The sequence below is a fragment of the Hippocampus comes genome, unplaced genomic scaffold, assembly GCF_001891065.2.
Source record: "Hippocampus comes isolate QL1 unplaced genomic scaffold, H_comes_QL1_v1.1 scaffold111, whole genome shotgun sequence".
NCBI lineage: Eukaryota > Metazoa > Chordata > Actinopteri > Syngnathiformes > Syngnathidae > Hippocampus > Hippocampus comes.
In genome coordinates this window covers 2,945,966-2,963,333 of record NW_017805698.1, presented here as the reverse complement: position 1 = coordinate 2,963,333, position 17,368 = coordinate 2,945,966, and the positions used below count along the sequence as shown (strand labels likewise).

Genomic DNA, 17,368 nt, shown 5'->3' with positions numbered 1-17,368 from the left:
TTGTGTTTATTTATTAACTATTTATAAATACTTTACCACCATCTAAGTTAATGTATATTTTACACCCAAATATTCCATCCTGGTAAAAAAAAACTGACTTCATTATTACATCATATAAATCATACGGAAGATGTATTGTGATGTATTGTACAGCATTGTATTGTATCATTCAACGAGTGACGTCACGATTTGGGCGGCCCTCGTGTGTTTCCGCTGTTTCTTGTTTCAGTATGATATATTCTCAATTGACTCACTTAAGTTTCCACTCAGATACTATTAAAAATAATGTTACAATTTCTCGCTCAAATACAGCGACCGCAGGTGAACACTGTTGGAGGGAAAGTGAGGCTCTTAAAAGGATGGTTCGCGTGGGAGTGTCACGTGACCCAGCTATAGTTTCAACTGATTTTTTTTTTGTTGCAGTAATAATGCAACGTTATTGAACGCCCACTCAAATGACCAGACGCTCTTCATTTCAAATGTTATTTATATTTCAACTTTAGGGTCGAATGACAACCGTAAACAAACGAGCGTTGTTGGGAAATGACGTCACAAAGTACGGACTACTGTCAGTGTCTGCGCCTGTCACGTGACCCAGCTGCTTTGTCTGTCAAAAAACAAAAAAACAAAACAAATATAAGAACGTGAGTGGCGACTATGCGGTCACTCATCGGACTTGTGTCCGTGGTCGTCGCTGCAACTGTGTACCTATATTCACTGTCTCTGTACTTGCCCCCCGGACCGCCGAGACCCGCTCAGACCTCAGCCGAGACCCAACATGCCGCCGCCGGAGCAGAAGGGTCCGAAGTGTCCGCTGAGAGAACCGAGGACACAAGAAGCAGGTTGGAGTATTTCTATTGATTTGGAAGGTTATGCTCATGTGAGTGGTGCTAAAGCTAACTCATTTTGTGTTGCAGAACTTGTGCGTTTTCGTTATTAGATAGAGCTGAAGCCAGCAGGGTTATGAAATGAACACTTCTATTATAAACAGTCTGTATAATAATACATCTTATATTCCCCCTCATGTTACAATTCTCGAACTGTGTTTCTATCTTTATTGTGGCAGCATGTTGTAATACCAAGCCTTTTTCTCCTAATATTAATTCCTTACTGTTGTAATATTACAACTCTATTCCAGTAATTTTCTTAAGACTACCATCGAAATCTAGTTTTAATACAGTACAATAGAATACATCCTGATTTATATAGCGCTTTCACAACAGCTGCAGCTCTAACAAAGCGCTTTACAAAACAGTTAACATAAAGTATATAATAAACATATGAATATGAAAGGAATTATTGAGAAGTCTGTGGAATGGCTTTGTTGTTTTTCAGAAGTCTTTTTATTTTATCTCATAAACATTTGTTTGTTTGTTTGTACAGGTCATTTGTCTGAGCCGTCCCAAGCCCAATTCTTTACTTGAAATGTTTTCAAATCCAGGTTTAAAACTATGCTTTTTTTCATGCTGATGATTAAGGTCTTTTTATAGAATTTCTATAATATAGAATATAATTCCATAACAATTATATATATTTTTTCAAAAAATTACTCGTATGTTTTTGCGCTGTACACTCTTTTAGTAATTTTAGAAAGCTACCTTTTATTTCCCTACTTTGTCTTTTGTCCAAGTCACTTGTTTTTAAAGTGGACGGAAAACCATTTGCCTTTAAATTTTCTGTTTTGCCTTTCAGTGTTTTGTAACGATGTCAAGTACATTGAGTTACCTTGTGTATGAAATGCACTATATAAATAAAGCTGCCTTGCCTTACAGATGATTGTTGTCCCAATCCAAAGCAAAACAACACTTTAGTGAATTGTGCATTTTTCTCTGGCCTGTCCGACACAAGTACACACTTTGCCCACCGGCGGGTTTTTGGTTTTTGCATAGGTTGAAATTTCCATCTGACTTGGAGGATCTGCGAGAGCTGTCCGAGCTTCTTCAATTCTACAAGACGGAGCACACGGCCTACGTACTGCTGCTCTTCTGCAGCGCTTACCTCTACAAGCAGTCTTTCGCCATCCCCGGATCCTCCTTCCTGGTAAGAAAATTGTTTACCTGACCCTGGAGAACGATTTTAAGCCTTTTTGCTTTGCATAGAACATCTTAGCGGGAGCCATATTTGGCCTGTACTGGGGTTTGCTGCTAGCCTGTGTGCTCACCACGGTGGGGTCCACCGCCTGCTACCTCCTGTCCCAGGCCTTTGGGAAATCCTACATTGTCAGACTCTTCCCAGATAAGGTGGCCATGCTCCAGAGTAAGGTAAACACACACACACACACACACACACACACACACACACACACACACACACACACACACACACACACACACACACACACACACAAAATTACACATTTAAGAAACTGATATTTAAACACAAATACTGTAAAAGCATTTTTTTTTACAAGGCTGGAACAGATTAAGTGATTTCAATTCATTTCTATGGGTGAAGATGATTTAAAATTAGAATGTTTTCACTTACAAGTGCTGCCAGAGAATGAATAAAACTTGTATCTCAAAGCACCACTGTGCAGCATGTTTTCTTGACTTGGCTGTTTGTGCCTGACATTACTGCGTCTTTCCTTCCCAGGTGGAGGACAACAAGGACTGCTTGTTCTTCTTCCTTCTCTTCTTGAGGTTCTTCCCCATGACGCCCAACTGGTTCCTCAACATGTGCGCCCCTGTCGTCAACATCCCCGTCACTTTCTTCTTCTGCTCCGTCTTCATCGGTAAGCACAGCAGCTGATAGATGACTGTGATCACATCATGTAAAAGCGTGAAGTGCTTATGATAGTTTACATGTCAGCGAACTACTTTTCACATCTCTACTCGCTTGATTGTACTGTGAGGCGGATGTGCTAACCAGTCGCCCACCGTGCTGCCGCTATTAATTTAAATTTGTAAAAATAAATTATTGCCTTATTTATTGTAATAATGACCGAAACAATACCTGAAGGAGAAATTGAACAGACTCTTGCTATGTATATATTGAACAAGAAAGACCTTTGTTTGAGCGTAGCGTGTCGTTTTGTCTTTTAGGTCTGCTGCCCTACAACTTCATCTGTGTGCAGACGGGCGTCATGTTGGCAGAAGTCTCATCTCTGGACCACTTGTTCTCCTGGCAGCGCCTCGCCCAGCTTTTGGCCACAGCGTGCGCGGCGCTGCTGCCCGGTGCCCTCATCCGCCGTTACGGTCAGCGGTGCCTCAGGGGGACTGCCTCGCACCAGCCCAATGGACTCCCCGACAACAAGAACGTCCACTGAAACACTACATGGGTAGTTCTTTGGGACTACTGGACCCACTGTCAGTCAACTTGGTCTATACAAGAAAATATACAGGGAGGGACAACTTTCGGCTGTTACAAACATCTACCTCACAGCGGTATTGAAACTCTCCTGCTTTTGAGAACACTGGCTTGAAAGGGAAGCACCTTATTTAGAACTAAGTACAAAATAGCATTTGTAAATTTTGAATACAACTTAAAAGTTGAAATGAACAATCTCGAGTCAAACACACAACTTGCCAAAGTCAGGTGGGATAAGCTCAAGATCACCCCGCGACCTGAATAAAGACGAGCGCTCTACTTCAAAAGAAATATATATATATATATATAGATGGATGTTATTGTTCATTTTTTAGTGAATGTATACTTCCCCCAGGCAGCGGAAAGCCAATCAATTATTCATGCAAGCCTCACTCCGTCAGTTCATGATGAAAGCTGCAAGAGATTGCTCGGGAAGCGGGGATCAAGACTAATAGGCCACAATATTAGGTACACCCGCACAACTTAAATACAGTATGAGAGCTATACAGGAGACGTTCTGCTTTTACAAATGCAATAATACAGTGCTCAGTTTTGATTGACATGTTCAGAGATGTAGACACTGCTTTCATGTCATTTCACAACAACAGGAAATTTCATTTTATGAGTAGAAAGTCACATTTTTTTCCCTTCATAATAAAACTTCGATGAAAGGAGGACTGTACTTTCCTACAATATTAAGACATCATTGGCATTTATTCTCATCAGTGATAGATTGACGGACCTTCTGTCAGGACCGATGGAACGCCCACCTCTGTAAACATGTCACATTAGACCTTAAATATAATATTGGAATAAAAGTAAATTTTTTTCATCTTGATTTAGATTTTTTATTTTGGAAAAAAAAGTGTTATTCTCTAAAATTTAAGGTAGATCCATTGAAAAGTGGTTGAAGCATGAAGGAAACACATTTTCAGAGACTCACTTTACTGGTATGTGTGCAAGTGATTGGCCGCTTCTAATGAGAGCTCAGAGTTTCATCATTCTGCTACGTTTTCATGATGACGAGTGGACTCTGATAAGGACACCAAAGGCACTTTATTTTAACATTGACCAACTGTTGGGAAAAAAAGCAAAGAGAAGGGAGCATCTTTCAAATGGTGTTTATTGCTCAGATCCAGATTTGCTCAGCAATACAGTTCACTCACAAGTCAAACAACAGTACGCTCGAGGACCCAGAAGGCACGGATCCACCACAAAAGCGTCAAAACGCGGATCCCGTGTCAATCCGGTGCACATCATCCGTGACCTTTTGACGTGTTTGAGACCTTTCGGCCCGCGCGACATTGGAGGGGTTTCACTTGTCGAACACACACATACACACGTACACACAACACGCACACGCACGAGGAATCTCCCAAATGGCGAGATGTGTAAAACCACTAGTAGAAGTTTAGTGCTCTATGAGGCGTCTGGCATCCAAACATTATTGAACAAAACACTGCTGCACTTGTTACTCATCCAAATGCCCTTTGCACTACCGTGTCCAAATGTGCTATTCTTAAACACCTGGATCCTCTTGCCAATCTGCTTTTGTTTCTTCATTACCTCCACCAAGGAAGTTAATGCGGTCTTTGTCAGTTAAGGGGATTACACTAAAAGCAATTTTAAGAACCATTAAGGCCATGCTGCAGATAAAGATTTGCAATGTCAAAAAGACATTTAATTGTACAGCCCCCAAAAAATTCCAAATACAATTTAGACTTACATTTGATTTGAGTAACAATTATTTTTGTAATCGATTAATATATCGATTAGTCTTTCGATGAACTGATGATATTGATTTGTTTTAAAAATGGATTTCCATCCCTTTATTTAAAAACAGGACAGGACATCAAATTGAGAGTACAGAAAACACACAAACATAATTGATTCTGATTATGATTCAATTCCTGGTTTGGTCCCTAATGCGTCAAAATGTTGGCAGAAATGTTGATCATTGTTTTCCAAAGTAAAAGCAAGTGTCTTATTTTGGTGAAACTCAAAAGATAATTGGTCGACAGACTACCGAAATCTGACAGCGTTTACTGTTGAGAGCCTGAAATGCTGAAGATTTAAACTCAACAATGGCTCAAACCAATTAATCCGTTGCACCACTCGATTTAGTTTTTTGCTTGTAGTATTTTTATTTTTAGTAGCCTTTATTGAACAATGTGGACTCATTTCTTGTAGTTTTTCCGTGCTTGTATGACTGCAACTTTTTTTCACTTAACTTTATTCTTGTAATACTATTTTAACAGTCGTGGTATGCTTTTTCTTTTCAGTGTGCCCCTAATTGTGCTTAATTTTTTTGAAAAAGCTTTTTCACATTTTTCTCGTAAAATTAGAATTTCATAGTCTTAAAAATTCACATAAAATGGCAATTTGTCATAATCCAAACTTGTTTTAAAAACTGTATTCTTGTAATTTAATTGCTTTTCCAACCTTTTCAATGTGGCCATAACGAGAACTTTTTTTTTTAATTTCAACTTTATTCGTGGAATTTCTGACGTTGTTCTGTTGACTCAGTCTTTTCTTTTTAGTGTAGCCTTTATACTGCTCTGTTGTTTTGTAACATTTTTACTTTATTCTCTAAATTCCCAAACTGCATTCTCATCGTGTAATTTTTTTCGGTTCAGGGTGGGCCTAATGCTCCATTATGTCAAAGGAAACCACCCGATTCTTTGCATAAGCAAACAATTCATTTTGTACGATGCATGTCTTGAGAAATCCCAACAGGTATTGTTTTGGCCTTGGCGGAGGTCTGCGCTCAACATCGTGCCGTTTGCCGTTTTTGCTTTGAACTTCGACTTACGTCATTGAAACCCACGATGGTACGGCCAAGTCTTGGCAGCAGTCTAACCCAAATGAAACTTGAAGCTAAGAATCATCATCAAAACAGTGTCGGTGACGAGAAAACCGGATCGACAGAAGACAAAATAAATCTAGAAGGAAAAAAAAAACTATCCAACCACCATTGTGGTTATGGCTAAACATCGCTAATAATACATCCTCAGTGACGTGTGTTAAGTGTGGTTTTCCGGTACTGAATTATTAAAAGTCTAGCAACACCCCCGAAAACCTTAGAAAACAGCACAATCCTTGCAAAAGGAAGAGCGTCCAACCTTGGAGCGGGAACGCCGCACTAAAAAGAGCCCCAAAGAGAGATGGCAGATAGACAGACGGTCCTCTGCGAAGTCAAAAAGAAAAAAAAAACGAGGTCAACTAGCAGAGCGCCCTCTGGTGGGAGCGCTATGTTTACCAGCCAAGATCGGGAGAAGGAGGCAGCGAGGCTGGCTCGGAGCAGCCTCAGGCATTGCGTGAGCTTACTGTTACTACGTGTGTTCAATGGGACTCCGTGATGGTCGCTGACCGCCCCACGACCGCTGGAGGAACTAAACAAAAAACGTCAGCCTTTGATTCACAGAGGTAATTGTCAAATGTACACAGCACGAAAAAAAAAAGGTGAGGCGAACGGCGGTGGTGCTTGGGTCACAACAGGAAACAGGATATCCGTTTGCGTGAGTCGCTCTTCTAGAACTTCTGTTGTCTCACATCCACTAGTGTCACCAGCTAAAAGTCTACATTCTACTTTTTTTTTTTTTGCACACCATATTCAAGAATCGGTGTATTTTTGCAGCTTTGTGTGTCATTTTGTCTTGGGGGTGGAACAACAAAATAAATCACCAACAGAGAATTAGACGGTTGGTGTGTTGTTAAATTGCTTTTTCACATGCGATTTTTTTTTTTACCCCGAAGGTACCGTTAAGGGGGCAAAAAAGATGAAACAAAAAATTGGGAAAATGGGTTTGGTATCTGCTTGTGACAATGCTTCTCTTACCCTTGGAAAGCCTTCTAAATTCCCTTTAAATGTGTGAAGGGAGCAGCACAGCTAATGAGTGCTTGGCACGCGAAATGAAATGTGTGTGACACTGCGTGTTTGTCTACCAAAGGTTTCAAACTCAGTTTAACTGTAACATACATAAATGTGGAAATCCTGGGCGGTGCCAAAAGTCAAAGTTCACGACTTGGTTTTAAATTCACAGTTTGGTACAGAAAGTGAACAAAATGGGAAAACGGTATATTTTCTGCATTCATTCATTCATTTTCCGAACCGCTTTATCCTCACTAGGGTCGTGGGGGGTGCTGGAGCCTATCCCAGCTGTCTCCGAGCAGTAGGCGGAGGACACCCTGAACCGGTTGCCAACCAATCGCCAGGCACACAGAGATGAACAACCATCTGTGCTCACACTCACACCTAGGGACAATTTAGAGTGTCCAATCAGCCTGCCATGCATGTTTTTGAAATGTGGGAGGAAACCGGAGTACCCGGAGAAAACCCACGCAGGCCCGGGGAGAACATGCAAACTCCACACAGCGAGGCCGGAGCTGGGATTGAACCCGGTACCTCTGCACTATGAGGTCGACGCGCTAACCACTGGACCAGCGGGCCGCCCCTATATTTTCTCCTATATTATATAAAATAGCATTTTATATAAAATATTTAAAGAATTTAAGGAAATTCCAACTATTTCAAAATTGATCAATTCCGCACAGGCAATGGGATTTATCAAAACACACAAATTGCGCTTGCTGATTTTGCTTTAAATAGCACATTTGAAAGGCAGGCATAAACCAGCGTACAAAGTGTCAGCCAGCGTGGTGCACATGAAACGTAGCGCGGGGAGTACTTTTACACTTGCGTAATATTATTGCAATACCAGAAACAAAAATACATATCTAGTCATCAAAGCTATTTTGGTGACCAGTCCGGGGAGTATCCCGCCTCTTTCCCAAAGTCAACTATGACCCAAATAGGGACAAGCACAATGCTATTCATCTCAAAAATGTTCGTCCTTACATGCGCGGCATCATTTAAAAGGGGAATTCAACAAGCTTTCCAATGGTACAAGAAGCATAATATTATCAACCCAATACAAATTTCCACAACATTTAGTTTCATTTTTAGGAGGTACAGTTGTTTCGTTTCTATCATCGGATCTGCATTTGCTTTCATCCGTCTTTAGCGATGACATCGCCATTCAGACCCCCACTTCCATCCTGCTTTTCTTCTTCTTGGAACTCACGTCTCAGCAAAGCGGTCACATGACAAAGTACAGACTTCACAGGAGACGGCTCATCTTGTTCTTCATTGTTTTTTTTTTGTGTTTTGTTTTGTTTTGTAAATTCATTTAAAAAAAAAGAAAGGTGATCAAGAATGATCAGTTAACAAGGCATATAAAATGAGAAAAAAAGGTGTGTGTGTGTGTGTGTGTGTGTGTGTGTGTGTGTGTGTGTGTGTGTGCGTGTGTGTGTGTGTGTGTGAGGGGAAATGAAAGATTGGACTGAGGTACCCTGAAGCCTGAGGTAGATCACAATACTGACATGCGCACTGTTTACATCCTGCGGTGGTTCACGTTGACTGTTCTCCCATATTTTTTTTCATTTTTTTTCTCTTTATATTTGTTTTCAAGAAAATAAACAATTCCCTTCAAAACAATATGGCAGTGTCCCACTGAGGGCAAAAAAATAAAGAAAAAAGAAAACAAAGAGGACTTTTCATTTTCTTTTGTTTCATATCAATAGCTCTCATCACAAAATAGGAAAAAAATAGATTCATAAATATTACTCTCTCTTTTTATATATATATATATATTTACACTCTCTTTATATATATATATATATTTACACATGCGCGCACACACACACACACACACACACACACACACACACACACGCTCGCGCACACAGAGGAAGGTGTGGCAATAACCTTTGCGATGAAGAGTGATAAAATAAGGCTTTAGAGTGACCCGCACGGCCAGCACAGGAAATAAAACTCAAGGTCACGGTGTTTGGCCTGCTGAACAAGGCGAGGGCTGCTTTTTGTTATCTTTGTTTAGAATCAAAGTTTTTTTAAAAAAAGGCTGCGTTTGATACATTCACAGTTGTCACGCCCCCTTTTTTTTTCTTCTCTTTTTTTTTCTGCACCAAGCTCCCCGGACCCTGAGAGTGCGTTAACGCCAGCCCGCTCACGTTGTGCCATTGAGGGGCGGCACACAAGTGCCACCCCTGCCTTCACATTTGCCACCATGCAAAAACCACACAGCCATCCTCACATGACACCCCTTTAAGGCCGAGTGTGCGCACATTCAAAGACATAAACACTTTTCACCGTGACGTCACACAAGCTTCACTTTCCGCTACCTGTATTCACCAATGGAATATGACCGAAAACTTCCACATTTCAAACAGTGGAAAGCAAGCCATGTCTTTCAACAACTGTCATCTGACTTGTGGCGTGCGGACCAGACTGTGGCCACTTTAGAGCGCCTCATTGTCACGACCCGGTCTGATATATTCCAGTCACCGGAGACTTTAACCAAATATATTTTCACAACGCTGGCATGGGAATGGGTTTCAGAACATTCTTTTTTTCCCCCCTCTTCATAGCCAATCAAGGAAATGTAATCCAATGTCCATCCCGCTATTTACGTCTTATTCCGTTAGCGAACACCGAAAGCGAAAGTGACGTCACATTAAAAGGAGAAGTGGGACTAACAGTATTTAGTCCATTTGTTTGTTCTGCTCTTTAAAAGTGGTTACAGTATCTATCAATAGGACCACAAAAGTAGTCATTATTTAGCCCTCGCACATTGCAGGTGCATCTCAATAAATTAGAAAATCGGTGAAAGCTTCATTGATTTTAGTCGTTCAATTCAAAAAGTGAAACTTGTGTGTTGTAAAACGGATTAAAAAAAATAATTTGATGGTTATAGCTTGCAGCTATCTCGAGCTCAACAAACTAAACTTTGCAGCTGTTGTGAAAGCGCAATATGCTGTAAAGATGTATTGTATTAAAAAGGAAACCAAAAAAAAATTACCGGTAAGTAGAAATTGGCCATCTCAAAAGTTCATTGAATTTATGATATCCAAGCTTCACTTTTTGAATTGAACTACTGTCATGACAGAAATTCTACTTCATTGAAATGTGGCCAGGGGGGAATTCCACACGTTCAAATACCTTTATCCTCCTAAAATGACTGATGAGAGAGTGATAAAAAAAGGGAAAAAAGATTGATGAGAAGCATTGGCACACACTTACAGAGGCTTGTTACCAAAAAAAAAAAAAAAAAAAACAAACACATTCACCATATATCCGAATGGGGCTTGTACTTTTTGATTTTTTTTTTTTCCAAAGTAGGGGAACTGCTCAGTGTGTTTGCTGCTGTAAATGTCAATAAAGTCATCTACCCTGTGTTAATACTGCTAAGGATAGTCCATCTCCATCTTGTTTTAATTGTGTCGTTAATACGGTCGCTTTATCCATGTTAGGCCTAAAGTATGTTAATCCAACTAAAGAGAACAAATGTGCAGAGTGACGTGCTATTTCCTGTTTTACCTCATGAAGACGACGCTTCCTCCACCTTTTTGTTGTTGTTGTTGTTTTGCTGTTCTCGCAATATCAGTATCCCGCTGTGTGTGCTGTCGCAGGGCTGGCAGTGCACACGAACGCCCGCTCACCACCTTTGGCTCTCGCTCGCTTCCCCTCCTCGATGAAGTTCTTTGGTTCTTTTCTTTTTTTTTTTTTTTTTTTTGATCCCCCCGCTGCTGGTCTGCCCTGCGCGTTCCCTCTCGGGCCGCGGCCGTTGTCTGGCTAGAGGTTTTACCAAAAAAAAAAAAAAAAAAAACAAACACATTCACCATATATCCGAATGGGGCTTGTACTTTTTGATTTTTTTTTTTTCCAAAGTAGGGGAACTGCTCAGTGTGTTTGCTGCTGTAAATGTCAATAAAGTCATCTACCCTGTGTTAATACTGCTAAGGATAGTCCATCTCCATCTTGTTTTAATTGTGTCGTTAATACGGTCGCTTTATCCATGTTAGGCCTAAAGTATGTTAATCCAACTAAAGAGAACAAATGTGCAGAGTGACGTGCTATTTCCTGTTTTACCTCATGAAGACGACGCTTCCTCCACCTTTTTGTTGTTGTTGTTGTTTTGCTGTTCTCGCAATATCAGTATCCCGCTGTGTGTGCTGTCGCAGGGCTGGCAGTGCACACGAACGCCCGCTCACCACCTTTGGCTCTCGCTCGCTTCCCCTCCTCGATGAAGTTCTTTGGTTCTTTTCTTTTTTTTTTTTTTTTTTTTTTGATCCCGCCGCTGCTGGTCTGCCCTGCGCGTTCCCTCTCGGGCCGCGGCCGTTGTCTGACTAGAGGTCTCTGTCCGTTTTAGGGAGGGCTACATTCAATGGCCGGCGCCCGCTGGTCACTTGGAGTGTTGCGGTGAACTGGCGGCACCTCGCTGGTGTTTGTGTTCCTGCTGTTTGACCTGCTGAATGATCTCCCGGATCTTCCTCTGTGCAGTCTGTTGAAAAGCGTCAGGTCAGGCCAACGCCATTATGGCCAGTGATTTATCCCTCGCACACAATTTAAACCCATGCGGACTTATTAAAACGTATTTTTCATGTATTACTTGTATGACAAGTAATGTGATCAAATGAGATGAGGCGGTTGTCATTCATCCATGAAGGGAAGAGTGTGTGAATATTAAAAGTGCTTATTTTCAGATCGCTGAGCTCCGAAAAACTTTGTCTGCTTTGCTTAGTTTTTACCTACATCTCACCCAAACTACATTTGTCCACCTTTTAACTTTACAGGAAGAAAAAAGGACTCATATGTGTAATGTCACACTTGATGGGTGGGCACTCAATTCTGAGATCCAACTATTTGGATAATTTCAACGTCAGTTTTCCATAATATGTCCTCTGGAAAAACTAATTGCTTTAACGAAATAATCTTGCCAACAAGCAAATCAAATATACAGTAAAGAAGTATATGTGAAAAGTGACGACAACTCAATTTGGGTCAAACCTAAACGTTTACTGAGCAGTGAAAAAAGAGTTGATGGTGTGTTGGCGTACCTGACTGGCGAAGAAATGCCCGCTGATCTTCACAAACACTTCGTCGTTCTCGTCTGGAGTTTGGTCCCGCGGTACGATGACCTCAGCACTTGTAAGGTTCTGAAGCTCATTCACCTGAAATCCACACCACACCACGGTCAGCAGATCATTTTGCAAAAGGCCGATTCTCGCTCCAAAGTCGGGTAGAAAATGGACGGACGGAGGCCAACGCGACAGTCAACTCACCGTTTTGCCACCTTTCCCGATGACCCTTCCGGCTGCAGTAGAAGGAACCTTAATGTGCGTCTCCAATTTTACTTCCTCCTTGCCAGAGAAGAAGTTCTCTTCTTTCAGCTTGCCAAATATCCGACCTTGGGCCTGGACATTAGAGGACATTTGTCAAGATCACAGAGACTGCAGCCATGTTCACGTATAAGCAATGGTAGAGAAGTCACACGTCTTTTGCTGTCGGAAGGAACTATGAAAATATTTGTGAGTCAGGCCCAATTCTCTTATTCAATAATAACACCATGGTTTTTTTTTTCTTTTTTTTTTTACCTTAAATTGAGCCTCTGGCGTCCCAGTAATTATCACCATTCTCTCTGTGACATCAGGGCTGTCAGCCGGAGCGATCTGTAAACAAATCAGAGAGGAGGAATTGGACCGCACGTTTCAGTCAAAGTTTTTTCCAAAGTGAAATGTGAGAGTTCTTTTTTGAGCGCACCTTGATGGAAGCTCCAGCAAAGTGGGCGAGCTGCTTGATGTGCTGACCCTTCTTGCCGATGAGAGCTCCCACTGCCTGAGTTGGAATAAAGAGGTAGACAACCTCCTGTTCTGGAGCCTGTCAATGGAAACAAAGAAACCTTTACACACAAAGACACACACACACAACCACACACAACAATTGGAAAAACATGGGCTCAAGACTAACTAACTTTATTTGTACACACACACATAGAGAGAGAGAGAGATTTTTTTAACATCTCTGGGAAGCAGACAAGAAAGGATGACTGAGCGTGAACTCAACACCACATGAACCGAGTCTGGTGGCAAGACAGCCAAAAAGTACAAAAGGCTCCTGTCAAAATTTCCACGAGAAGACAAAAATCATGTAATCATTAGCTCTCTGTAGTAGGAATCGTGTACAGACAATCTTAAACTTTTGAGCTTCACTTCTAATATAAATGTCAAGGCTGTAGAAACGTGTGATTTCTTCTAGCCAATCAACAAAGAAAGTTTAGAATGTAAACATCATGAAATGTAATGAATATTATATTTGCATACTGCAACAATATAATTGATATGATTTATTCTTTATTTAATAATGAATGCTCAGTATTTGTATTTAATTTGAAAAAAAAGGCATCGGATCGTACCTCGACAAACTAGCGAGTCAAGTCACCCTCATCTCAAGGCACAACTGCAACATAATTATTACTTATTTTATTAACACATCTGACATTTATTTTATTGAATTGGCGAACTATAATTACAAATACAATAAATCCATTTGCATTTTATGATGAAGCTATTTTACATTAACATTTCAACACCCCTCTCCTCCCCCAAACCACACACACACACACACACACACACACACACACACACACACACACACACACACACACACACACACACACACACGCACACACTTGGACGACAACTCAACCTGACCCATGTGTTGTTTTCAAAATCCAATCACAAATGTTCACCCACTCCGCCGTGTACCAAAATAAGCTTCACATGAAGCAGAGGTAGGAACGCTCCTGTATGTTTTGACCCGGCGCCCAGCAAACAAGACTCGGCTAAGAGTTGAGCTGTTTGCCGTCTGGCCTCGTGGATTTGTGTACTTGCGGTTTATTGAGTGGATTTAATGAGCCCTAGCTCAATTCTGGGCTGGAACTCTCAATCGAGACATATTTGTGGTGTTCTGGTGGCGGTTGGTGATGCTGCCAGGCTGAGGAGGGATTATTTTGGATTTTGCTCTCTCAATGCTATTTTTCTCTTGAATCCAAATCAAGGAGTTGAGGAGCTTTTTTTTCCTTCCAAAAGCACTCGCAAAGTGACACTTTGCCACGCAGCAAAAGAAGACCTACTCTCTTGTGTTCATTTCGACTCTTAATAATTCCACTCGTGGGCCACAACATTAGGTACGCCTGCTCCTCCCACTCACATCAATGCAATAAAACTTGTTTGTCAAGATTATATTTAATCCAGGAGTGCTAATTTTCAACAATATGATCATTGTTGTGGTTTCCAGTGGTGTAGAACTCCACATCATACTGAGATTTGCTCACAATAGTTTCCGCATTTCATTTAGCAAAATAAGGTAACCAAAATAAGACCGTATTTCTTCAGCATTGCCCTCCGCTCTTATAAAAACCGCACTCCCAATAACCACCGTCTAATCTACTGTACTCAGAAATAGAATTATGGGAGACCACTGTTACCTTTACTATGACCGATTCACCAGGAGTTACAGCAGACCTGAACCCCCCCGCCCCCCAAAAAAACCCCACCCACGACAGAGATGGCACGTTATCTGTAAAGCCGAAGTTTTTAATGGAAATGAATTAAAATGCATATTTTATTGAAATTTACGGTCGAAGTTCAATCTTTATGGGAAAAATAGATAAAGTATTTAATGATAGTATAAAAATAAAAAGGAATTTGGCCTCCCTTTACACTTAATAAATGAAATGCATTTGGCGACTATAGGAAACGGTATTACGACCACATCTAAGCCTGATGCGGTACACTTTGACATCACTGCAAACTACCCGGTGTTGTGGCCAGGTGTCGCCACGGCAACCGTCAGTGTGGTGCAGCTTTTTGGAGGACATACTGAGTGCTGGTGGGGGATGGCACTTGCTGGAGGAACCCCGTACAGGCCACTGAGATGTGAAGAGTGACTCTGCAAGTGAAGTGACAAGCAGGCGGATCAGGGTGGTGCTCGTACGCACACATTCCCAGACACACTCATGCAGGCCGACCCGGGGGGAATTTTTCGAGGCATGAAGTCGCAGTGAATCACGCTCTGTGAAGCCCACCGATTCATTCTGGCCCATTCGGTCTCATGCTGCTCAGCTTGGGATGCCGGCAATGAGTGGAGACTTTGTTTCACACGCACACTGACTCATCTCTGGGGAGTATTGAGGTGGTGGTAGTGGTAGTGGTTTTGTGGGGGATTCAAACTGTGTACCACAATGCGATCCTTTTATCACAGTTAAGCAAAGGCTGTCAGGGATACCTGATGCACAAGGCTGGCCAACAAACTATTTCTTTAAGAATCAGCAGCTATATGCTGAGGCCTGTCTCACACAGAGCGATGTGACCAAACGTGACCTGGACAATTGCAAACAAATCCCAATGAGTGACTCACACCTGCACACCTGGCGAGAGACCGTTGCAAACATACCAAGTCGATGCCATGAAACCCTGGTGTTCTTATTAGGATTTTTTTTTCACATTTTGAAGGGCCACACACTGTATACACACACAAGTGTATTTTTTATTGAACCACAAAAACGTGGAGTGGACAAGTGGATTGCCCTGGCATTCTCAATTTTTTTTTTTAACACATTTTATTGCAGCGTTCCTGACTGCCCCTAAATGGGGGCATTTTGCCCCCAAACTTTGAGACAGCGCAACTAAAATGTTCATATACTTACACTTGTGTGACCATTAACGTGTGTCAGTGTGTGTGTGTGTGTGTGTGTGTGTGTGTGTGTGTGTGTATAATTCTTGAATATTTTTTGTTGCTTCTGTGCCACACGTCCACCCCTCTATCAGTAATGTAGTGAAAATGAGTGGAAATGTGAGTATTTACTGGTAAGCCAAATTTTGATTCATGTGCACCCCTAAAATTTCCTGTGAGGGGCCACTGTGCTCCTCGTAATAATTAAGTTAGTCTTGAGCCCTGATTTAGATTATAAGTTACAGGTCACAGGTGGGAAAAGTTTTTAAATGATTTATCTTGGTCTCATTTTTTTATATCACAATACCTGGCATTTGAATAGAGGCGAGTAGACATTTTATATCCACTCTAATTACTGTATTTGGAATGCTTGGGGGATTTGGCTTTGTACCTGGAAATGTATTTTTGGGGAGAAAGCTTTGAATCACAGCACATCTGTTCAAGAAAGCGTAACATTCAGTACACACACACACACACACACACACACACACACACACACACACACACACACAAATTCTCCCTATGAGGTTATTTTAAGTGTCTTTAGGTCCCTTGACTGTTATTATTATATGATCAAACCATGCATTTATCCTCATCAAGGTGGTGGGTAGGCTGGCTGTGGACAAGTGGCAGAGTGCACCCTGGACTGAACGCCAGCAAGTAGGGCATATAGACAAGCAACCAGCATTTGAGTCTGCCCCATTTTGAGAGCATGCTCAAAAATTCCCCATACTGTATTTAGCAACCATCTTTTTCCTGGTGACAATGTGCATTTGGTAGTGGTTGCGGGTGTGACATACCCCCCAACCAAAAAACAGAAAAATAAAAAATCGTGCTCAGTAGCACCTGGCAATACATTTTTGGAAAACTCTGACTCAGAAGATTGTTTTACAAATCAACATGAAATTTGGTAGATGTATGTCATGACGAGTAGACTCACAAAAATGAACCAATGCCTGAAAAGACAGGAAGTTTGCCATTTTGCTTTGAAACGGTCATTATGGGTCATTTAAGTATAAATTATGTTTGGTAGTATGTCCTGGAATGTTTGAAAAAAATCAGTCCTCAAAGCCAGATTCACTTGGCAACATGAACTTTGTTAGTGGTCTGTCCTGAGACCCACAAAAAAAGCTGCAGGAACCTCCACTTGAAATATCACAGGAAATCTGCCATTTGGTGTTGAATTGGTGATTGCAGCTTGTTACCAAATTTGAACCATGTGGACAAAACAGATGGACAACATGACACATTTTTCTTATTGTGTGGGTGGAGCATGACAGCTAAGACGGATAGCTTTCCATAAGGTCGCACCCTTAAGAGATTCGTAGGCGCTTCTGCTTCTGATCTTCCAAACCATGTATCATTCTGGCATACTTTCGCGGGTAAGGGGTTGCCAGGTGTATGTCATTCATCGCAGCTTTCATTTGTTATGAAATTGCATGGTGAGTCGTGCCCTTGCAGGCCTATATG

The 17,368-nt window shown here is 41.4% G+C and overlaps 2 protein-coding genes and 1 long non-coding RNA gene across 7 annotated transcripts in view; 2 read left to right on the top strand and 1 right to left on the bottom strand.

Moving 5' to 3' along the window:
- The first annotated feature begins 195 nt into the window (after nt 1-195).
- tmem41aa (transmembrane protein 41aa) lies at nt 196-3,582 on the top strand. The gene is made up of 5 exons (XM_019882355.1): nt 196-842; nt 1,890-2,040; nt 2,100-2,261; nt 2,593-2,731; nt 3,042-3,582. Exons 1-5 carry the CDS (start codon nt 658-660, stop codon nt 3,263-3,265), a joined length of 861 nt encoding a protein of 286 aa, XP_019737914.1. The 5' UTR covers nt 196-657; the 3' UTR covers nt 3,266-3,582.
- Nucleotides 3,583-6,575: 2,993 nt separating this feature from the next.
- Nucleotides 6,576-8,853, top strand: LOC109523312 (uncharacterized). 2 transcript variants are annotated; one of them, XR_002169734.1, is made up of 2 exons: nt 6,576-6,824; nt 8,331-8,853. It is a non-coding gene; the product is annotated as an uncharacterized LOC109523312 (long non-coding RNA). The 2 variants fall into 2 exon arrangements; XR_002169735.1 differs by having other exon boundaries at nt 6,578-6,732.
- A 2,577-nt stretch (nt 8,854-11,430) lies between these two features.
- Nucleotides 11,431-17,368, bottom strand: part of igf2bp2a (insulin-like growth factor 2 mRNA binding protein 2a) — a 50,283-nt gene continuing 44,345 nt past the window's right edge. For 3 of the 4 annotated variants that reach the window (XM_019882508.1, XM_019882507.1, XM_019882511.1), the window contains 6 exons: nt 15,047-15,115; nt 12,926-13,042; nt 12,760-12,834; nt 12,448-12,579; nt 12,223-12,336; nt 11,431-11,666 (listed from right to left, as the gene is read on the bottom strand). In XM_019882508.1, the coding sequence (XP_019738067.1) occupies nt 11,568-11,666; nt 12,223-12,336; nt 12,448-12,579; nt 12,760-12,834; nt 12,926-13,042; nt 15,047-15,115 (606 nt within the window). In that variant the 3' untranslated portion in view covers nt 11,431-11,567. The remainder of the gene's footprint in view (nt 11,667-12,222; nt 12,337-12,447; nt 12,580-12,759; nt 12,835-12,925; nt 13,043-15,046; nt 15,116-17,368) is intronic. The other variant, XM_019882510.1, reaches the window with a different exon arrangement.

Excerpts from the sequence above, each read along its gene's own strand:
- tmem41aa (XM_019882355.1), top strand. The coding sequence starts at position 658 with ATGCGGTCACTCATCGGACTTGTGTCCGTGGTCGTCGCTGCAACTGTG. Across the intron at positions 2,262-2,592 it reads TGGCCATGCTCCAGAGTAAG|GTGGAGGACAACAAGGACTG; the intron begins GTAAACACACAC and ends TTTCCTTCCCAG. Across the intron at positions 2,732-3,041 it reads CTTCTGCTCCGTCTTCATCG|GTCTGCTGCCCTACAACTTC; the intron begins GTAAGCACAGCA and ends TTTGTCTTTTAG.